Source organism: Nylanderia fulva, unplaced genomic scaffold (assembly GCF_048542155.1).
Source record: "Nylanderia fulva isolate GAGA-0341 unplaced genomic scaffold, ASM4854215v1 Scaffold368, whole genome shotgun sequence".
Lineage (NCBI taxonomy): Eukaryota > Metazoa > Arthropoda > Insecta > Hymenoptera > Formicidae > Nylanderia > Nylanderia fulva.
In genome coordinates this window covers 23850-32940 of record NW_028190442.1, presented here as the reverse complement: position 1 = coordinate 32940, position 9091 = coordinate 23850, and the positions used below count along the sequence as shown (strand labels likewise).

Below are 9091 nucleotides of genomic sequence, written 5' to 3'. Positions count from 1 at the left end.
TATTAGCCGACGACCAATCGACGCGCAGGACAAGCTAGTTGTAGAGGGCGCTCAGGTCGATGCGACGAACGTTTCAGACGTTTCGATTGATCAATCGGAGCAGAGAATCTTTCCCTCCTTCGTCCTGATTAGTCGATCGATCAAATAATTGAAAACTTATTTATAATATTCTTATAACTATATATTAATGTTATTAATATTTATTATTTATATCATATGAATATTATATTAATTACTAATAATATATAATAATTAATATTAATTTTAAGATTAATAAATTATAATATATATTTTGTGTGAATATTATTAATTTAATTATAAAAATATTTATAATATATTCTTCTTATAATTTGTATAATTATATTATATTATATATATATATATATATATATATATATATATATATATATAATATATTTCCTTTATACATATAAATATATTATATATAACTTGATATGATTATATATGAACCCTTATAATTTATAAGCGCTTATATAGTATATTAATATTTTGTTTTAAATAATATTCAAGTCATTCCTTTTTTTTTTGCTACTCTAACATTATTTTCCCAAGTAGCAAACTGACACATCATTAAATGTCAAAATGACGTTAGTTTAGATTAGTTTAAGTTTACACGAAATATGTTTCCATATAATAAATTAATTAAAATTTGAATTATTTTTATCGGTACTGAATTTTTATGATTAATCAATTTTTTATACAAAAAAATGCGTGCGATTTTAAAGCTATTTATTATTTACGTTATATTATTTTTTAATATTTTACTGTTATTGTACTTTATTATCACATCGAAATATTGTCATCACAAATTAAAAAAAAGACATCTATATATATAGAATCATCAATAATGCAATTATTATTTTGAAAAGAAGAAAAGGAGAAAAATAAGACATATTTACGTATTTGAATTAAATCTCTTATAGCTCATACTATATTATACATTAAACAAACCGGGTATGCTTTGATGCATCATGTGCTTACGTCGTCACATATTTTATTGACACTGGTAATACTCGCTGTAATTATTCACTTTGCACATTTCCTAATTGCCCAGCCTACCACAAAAGACAAAGCTGGAAATTTATTAAGAATAACAATATATGTTCAATCATATATAATCGGTACAAATTGATGAATTTTTTTTCAGAAAATTTTAATATAGTAATAACGATAACATACAAAACATTTAAATTTAATATACTGCTTTTCCATTTAATTCTATTTACACACAAGAGATTCTCCTTCAAGTATATCTTGTCATGTTGGTGTTGGTGTTGGTGTTGGAAAAAAAATCCTACTAATGGAAACAAAAAAATTATTTCTATAATATATATTTATATATAATATCTACAAGAGGAAAAGATAGAGAGAAAGCAAGGGAAAAAGGGGGGAAAAAGATCAAAACATACATCCACATTGTATGAAAGTTAAATACAAGCTTAGTTAAAAAGACAAAAGTAATAAATATGCAATCACAATTAACTGCAATTATTCATTCTTGTTCTTTTCAGACAGTCAGACTTCTCTGTATTTTAAAAACTCACACAACACAATTTTTCTTATTTCGAATTATTCCCTCAGTTTCCCCCGGTTCCTATTTCTGCTTCAATGTTGTAAAACGAAAATTCCGTATTACGTAAATTACAATTACATATTTACGCATGTAATAAATTCACTAATCATTTTCACTCTACACATGACAAAATGGTGAAATTTAATGAAAGAACAACGCGAGAGAAGAAGCCTTCGGCTCTTATGGAAGTTTAGCTCGTTAAGAATAATTAAGGGATGATCAGAATATGAAGAAGGCTCAACTGTATACGATATTAAGCGAACTATGTACATTGATCGGACAAAGTATTCTCGTTTCAAAGCTCGACCATTAATTATCGGCAATAATACAATTTTTGCCGGTAATTAAATACTCTGCGTTTATACATGCTTAATCGCACGCACACACACGCACACACACATACATACACACACATTACGTACACAATTTTTCGTAATTATAATATTGAGCATCCGTTCGTCTTCATCGATATTTCGGTCGCAGAAATTCGAGGAGTTGATTTAACACTTTATTCTCCTTTTTTTGTTTAAAACCTGGCTTCTATGTATTTAAATTTCTCCGCTATTGTTCGTTCGTTTATAATGGTACTAATTGTAATTTGCTTTGTCTATAACAATAAGGAGACGACATAAGTTACGCAACGCGTGTACGTTAACTCTAAACGATCTCTCTCGCTTAACCATCGAGACTATATTCCGGGTCTAAGGCCGAATGAGAAACGTTCACATCGTCGGAATGGGTCTCGTATTGGTAGCAATTTTCGATCACTAAATTCGCGAGTTCCTTTATACGCTCGTACGGCCTGGGATCCGCTATTACTGTGTGCAGCTTCTCCATTCCTCCTTCCTTCACCACCAGTGCGCAATATTTGTATGCTAAAACAAACATCGGACATCGTAGAATAGCTAAAAGGACATATACAATACAAGGTAATTCATTTTAATAGCCCCAGGCAAAAGTTTTTTTTTACTTCAAGGGAGGCTATAAGATGATGTCACTGATTTGACCTTGTATAATTTTGAAGGTCACCTTCAATTTCTTAAAAGGAACCTACTATGTTTCGTCACATATTCTTGTAGCTTATCTCGAGAGCTTTCTAAAACCTTATATTATTTTTTTCTTAATTAATTAAGAAAATAAATTTAATACTTCGAAAACCGAATATTTTACAAGATCTTTTATATTTTATGTGAAAAAATTATTAACTTGAAACTTAAGAGAAAAATATTTTATTATAATGTTTTTTTGAAAAACTCTCAAGATAAGCTACAAGAATATGCAAAGAAAAATAGTAGGCTCCATTTAAGAAATTGAAAGTGACCTTTATGTGACCTTCAAATGATTATACAAGGTCAAACTAATGACATCATCTTATGTCCCCCTCAAAAAACTTTTGTTTGAAACACACTTTTTTGTATCTCCTCAGTTTTCAAAATATCTGCCAAGCGCTTAAAATAAACCATCCTGTTGGTGCATTCGCAACATACATAAGAGAGGATTAATAATTGTAATAATATACGTACGATATACTTTGGTGAGATTGGCGAGAGCCCAAGCAGCCCAATGTTGACACGGTGAAGTGTGATATACATCCAACAGACGCAATAGCGGTCCGAACGAGCGATAATTGATATTACGTTCCGCCTTCAAGTCCCAACTTTCAATCGCCTGTACCATGTATTTGAGCACCTCGTTGCGAGTCGGTTTCTCTATCGTCCAAGCTTCAAGACCATCCGATGCCATGTGCGCCAATATTCCAGCAGCATTGTACGGAACCTATGCAAGAAATACACTGTTAAAACATATATATATATACACATATTTTTCAGACATCAAAATGATGTCATTTTAACGTTTAGTTATAATTATAGACGTCAGTTTGCTACTTGAAATATATTATATAATAATAATAATAATATATAATAATATAGAATAATAATACTATAACAATATATAATATAATTATATATATAATATATAATAAAATAAATAATAATAACAATAAATGTAATATATCAAGAAATATAGCTGTTGCTCTTAATGAACGATAGTATCCAAATAAAATTAAAATAAAGGATTGACAATTAATCTAAGGAAAAGAGAGAAAAAAAACCTCAATTCCGTCGCTATTAGAGCGCAACAAGCTGGCGAAGACAGTCACATATCGTTCCTGCATAAGGTGGATCCGAAGATATTCAACTTCCGCCACGTTGCCGAGCAAACCCATCATATTTCTCAGCAACTCCTCTTTATGTGGATATTGCTAAAGGATATACGAAAAAAATATTATTACAATATATAAAAAAAATGCGCGCTCAAACATATATTATGATAAAACCGTACCTTCACGCATAGAAGGAAAAGCGTCATGCCCTTCTCATCTAGGAATCGTTGGCAATTCACGGACGTTTCATCAGTCATGTTCCACATCGTCGACCAGGCGACTTCTAATACGTCATCAAATATGTTGGAGTCCACTCTATATTCGACCAATTCTAACATTGTCTTGACGCAACCCAACTTGCCAAGTAGTCTCTTTTCTTTACCTTCCACTTGACAAGCCAAAGAGTTTAATAGATATATGCCGATTCTTTGGACGAAGCTCTCTGGTTCCGAATGTTTGGCTGAATGTAAAAGCACCTTCACCAGCGCTTCATAATTCGACATCTGCAAAAGTGAAAATGATAATAATGATAAAATATTGCAATAATTATATTATCATTTTTACTATGTATATTTACTTATATAAATTAAATTTTATTATTCAATTAAATTTGATCATATATTCAATTTAATTATATTTAATTTTCTTATTATAATTATTACAATAATTATTTATTATATATTATATACAATAATTATATAAATTATATATTATTATACACTATATATATAATAATTATTATTATATTGTACATTATTATATATTATTATCCCAATAAAAAAATGTTTTTTCTATGCGATTTAATTGCAAAGAATTTATTGGATGAAATGCAACGTTATTATCAATGCGAAAAATTAAAAGAAGGCAATACGAACCACATCTTGAGGTATGCGAAATTGACACAAGGCTAAACAACCGTTCCTCATCATAGTCTCCTCATCTCTGTGCGCGCTCATGCCAGCAAGTAAGGTACTGATAATCCTTCTCTTCATTCGTGTCACTAGTTCACCCTTTTCCTTCATCTTCACTATGTAAAATAACGTGGCGCTGCAACACAATATTAATAGAATCATATTAAGCTAGAATTATTATATTATACATTAAGAGAATCAGAATTGCACAAACATTGTAATGATGCTTTCTCAAGTCTCGCAATTACTCTGCTTGACACAGTGAAAATTATTTGCAAACAATAAAACGTAGATTTATATTTTATACCTTCCCGATATTTGTATATGCTTCTGAGCTGGATGCTTTTCCATCGCTTCCAAAACGGTACACAAGGCTTGATCCATTCTATGACAATTTTCATACCTAAATACGTGATACAAGTCGCTCAAGACCTTTTGCAATAATTCCTGCTTATTGTCCATACAAACGTGAGCTGTGATCAATATTTGATCTTCGTTTGCATCACCAGCCACCTGTAAAAATAAAAAATCCACATGACAATCAATAAGATAAAGAAAAGAGATTAATATTTTTATTTTTATTAATTTTATTATATTTATATTTTATTATTTATAATTATATTTATTTGTTATATTATATTTTATTAATTTTAATATATTATTATAATTATATTTAATATTATATTATTATTATGTTTAATATATAATATTATCATTCTTTAATTGAATATTTTATTAATTGTATGATTTAATTTAATCTGAATCATATATGCAACTCACCACTTTTGCTGGTATATCGTGCCTCCTGCAAGCACCGTAAGCAGTACCGTAAAGTCCTAAAAATTGTAACGGCTTGTTTATCCTAGACGCAAGACCCGGTATATCAGAAAGCTGACCGAAATTAAAATCTTCGAAACCACCAAGTTTCGTATAGACAGGACGTTCGGCTACGCCTCTACCCGCGAGATTCGTGCCGCCGATATCTAGGGATACCAATTGGGGTAAACCGTTTACTAAATCACATAAAATCTTGTTGGGATTTTCAAACTGTCCATGCTTGTTATTCGATTGCGAGATATCCAAGTGCCTGTAAAAAAAATATTTTACATTAAATCTTTATCATATCTGATGCATACTATTGTACTATTTATATTATACTACTATATTATATTATATTATTATATTATATTATATTATTTTATATTATATTTATATTATATTATACTATTTATGATTATATTACAGCTACCTTACTATACCTTAAATTCTTCAATTGACAGATATTCTCAACGAAGGACTTTGGATCGGTATTGACTTTGACATTATACAAAGTTAAGGACACTAGATTCGGCACCAGATAATAAAATTGGAAGGTTTCGACGTTAAAACTATTCGACAGGTCCAGGTGCGTCAGATTGATCAAGCCCTTTAGAAGGAGGGAATATTCTGCCGCAGGTATTTCTACATATCCCAATGCCAGACGTCTCAAGTTTGGCGTTTTGAAGACATATCCTCGTTCGTAGTAATCGATGGACGAGTCAGCTGCAAGAAACCAAGTATTGTAAATAACTCAACCAGTGTTTGTTGTTATCTAAATAAAATTATATAGATGATCATCTAGATGAAACTTTAGTGTTATCTTTATATAGATAATAAAAATATGTATTATCTATTATAGATCTACATTTTAGATGAGAGAGAGAACAAAAGTATTACTTTACTAAATTATATAGAATAATTTTCAGATAATTTTAGTTTAGAATCATAGCACATAATAATATGTAAATAGTAGAACTTAAACAGTAAGCAATAAAAATTTATAAATAAAAATATGAATATCTATTATATATATTTTTATATCCTTTTTATAATTTATATTTTTTTTATCACTGTGTTCACATAAGTAGTCTTAAAAATGATTATCTAGAAAATTATCTAGTTAAATTACCATATAATTTTATCTTTTATCTAGAAATATATAAAACAAAATCATTTTTATCTAATTTACAGGATGCCCCATAAGAAATTACTAAAACTAATCAGCCATCATTTTTTAATGCATGCAGTTATTGAGAAAACAAAAATTGTGTTGAAAAGAAGAAAGTCTACAGTTTTTAATGGATATAAATGAAATGTTTATATACTAGTTTATTTTATTGATAAAAAGTAATAAAAAAAGTGCTAATAATCACATAAAATCACATAAACTAATGATAAATATTTTTAACAGTGCCAGATTTAATAGCAGGTATTAAAAGGATTGTCAATAACATTAAAAATGACATGTTAGAAAAAGTTTTTACGAATTTTTGTAAGAGAACAGAATTTTGTACCAATTCAAATGATGTGCACTTCAAAGATATTTATCATTAGTTTATATATGTGATTATTAGCAGTTTTTTCATTACTTCATTTCAATTTCTTTCCAACACAATTTTTGTTTTCTCATTAACTGCATGCATGCAGTTATTAAAAAATGACAGCTGATTAGTTTCAGCAATTTCCTACAAAATGCTCTGTAAGATGAATTTACATATTTTTCTCATCTTTATCCAGCTACTTTTAAAATCATCTTAGCACAACACTGAACTCAACTAACAATTTTGCTCAACAGACATCCTCACCTGCATTCAAATTCGATGGTACAATCGTGGTGATGCGATGAAACGCCAAGCTGTGCAGATTCTCCGAATTGTTATTGATATACTCAATACATTTTTCAGTCAAGTTGTTGCAATCGGTGAGCTCCAGCTCGTAAAGCTTGTGATTGACCACCGTTTCGACAGAGACATCGGTGAGGCTACAGTAGGAGATCTTCACGTGTTTCAGCCTCGTTGCTGTCAAACTCTCGAAAATTGAGAAGAAACAATCGTCGTCCTCAGTCGCCTCGCTGTGCTGGGCGTGCTCAATAATCCTGTCGCATATCTCACTGGGAAAGATTATACCCTTCCGCAGGATCCTACGACCACGTCTGCCCTTGATTGAGACAATATCCAGATTCTCACAGATCAGCTTGAAGCAGAGGTCGGTGAGACGTTCTGGGCCCACATATTGATCTGTATGAAACAAGTCGTCCAGCTCGGCCATCTCTTCCTCCGCAACCTGGGACCTGAAAGCGAGATTTATTAATATTTTTCCTATTAATCTATTTAATATATTAATTTTTCCTATCATTATTTTTCCTCTCATTTAATATAATAATTTTAATGTATTAATATATTAATTAATATAATAATTATTCCTATTAATATATTTAATTTATTAATTTTTCCTACCATTATTTTTCCTATAATATAACATAAATTGATTTTAATATATTAATATATTAATTTTTCCTATTAATATATATTTTTATCGGATCGGAGGACCGAATCACGCATGAGAGAGATAGCTAGATAAAGGGAGGGAGAAAGAGAAAGAGATAAAGAGAGAGAGGATACCCTTCTCTCCTGTGGTTGCGCAATTTCTCGCCTACCGCCGAGGATGCAGGAATAAACGAGCGTCCGCACGAACTGTCAAAAAGCTGTCAAACAGGCCAGGGGACATCAGCTGGAGGCGCGAGACGTCATGGCGCGTGTCAGAAATGTTGTTGTATACGGACTGACCGCATTTAGCCACCTCTCATCCGCGGTACCAGGCGCCCACCAGGATGTTGTAACGCGTCGTAACGTCGTGTAACTGTCTCGAACGTCACGAGCTGCTCGTAAACAAGTCGAGGAGCTTCCTCGGCGCGACACCCTGAATTAACACGATTCTTCGCAAGATCCTCCGGAAAGTGTAGCCTTCGGCTACAGCTGTTACCACAACACTGTCGCCACCATCGTGTAACTATTACAAACAGTGCTCGCCTTCAGCATATAGGCTCGTTTGACACTATTCTGTCTCTATATTTTCTCCCTTCCTCTAGAGTTTTCTCTCTTCGTGTATTTTATCGTGTGTTATTTAATGTTACGCGTCGTTCTTGGATTTTTTGACGTTTCTGATTTTTCGTTTCCTTGTATTATTTTTTGCGTGCATATGCGCGTTATTTAAAATATAATTTTATCGATTGCGAGATAAAGTTTACACATGTAACGCATATGTGAATATATTTAGAGAATGTATAGGAATATCTCTCGTTGTCTAAATAAGGACAATGTTCAATCGAGATTAATCGATTGTATTGAACAAAATCGATTGTTCGCTTTCGATCTATTTTCAAATTTCGATTAGTCTTCTTCTCCGATATTCATTTTGTTACGTTTTAATAAAAATATTTAATAAAATAATAAATTTATTATGTAATATTTAATATGTAAAATTTATTGTTAGTAATACTTTTATTCGAATCAGCTGTTTTTGATAGACGATGCTATACTAAATTTATTTCGCTAAAACGTGAACAAATTATATAGTTTTCTATAAATTAATAAAATTTTCTCA

General features: G+C 30.8%; 1 protein-coding gene across 2 annotated transcripts; it reads right to left on the bottom strand.

Moving 5' to 3' along the window:
- Positions 1-1057: 1057 nt before the first annotated feature.
- Positions 1058-8677, bottom strand: LOC114928053 (protein zer-1 homolog). Of its 2 annotated transcripts, none has more exons than XM_029299155.2 (10): positions 8145-8677; positions 7294-7778; positions 5929-6211; positions 5450-5756; positions 4977-5182; positions 4634-4805; positions 3938-4261; positions 3708-3857; positions 3118-3370; positions 1058-2469 (listed from the first exon to the last, which is right to left on the bottom strand). In XM_029299155.2, exons 1-10 carry the CDS (start codon positions 8213-8215, stop codon positions 2270-2272), a joined length of 2451 nt encoding a protein of 816 aa, XP_029154988.2. In that variant the 5' UTR covers positions 8216-8677; the 3' UTR covers positions 1058-2269. The 2 variants fall into 2 exon arrangements, with proteins under 2 accessions (XP_029154988.2, XP_085341534.1); XM_085485408.1 differs by having other exon boundaries at positions 8110-8212.
- Between the last annotated feature and the right edge of the window lie 414 nt (positions 8678-9091).

Bases quoted from the DNA above. Each gene is read 5' to 3' on its own strand.
- LOC114928053 (XM_029299155.2), bottom strand. From the start codon at position 8,215: ATGTCCCCTGGCCTGTTTGACAGCTTTTTGACAGTTCGTGCGGACGCT. The intron at 7,779-8,144 runs GTAGGCGAGAAA...TCTCGCTTTCAG, and splicing joins TTATTCCTGCATCCTCGGCG to GTCCCAGGTTGCGGAGGAAG. The intron at 6,212-7,293 runs GTGAGGATGTCT...GGTTTCTTGCAG, and splicing joins ACCATCGAATTTGAATGCAG to CTGACTCGTCCATCGATTAC.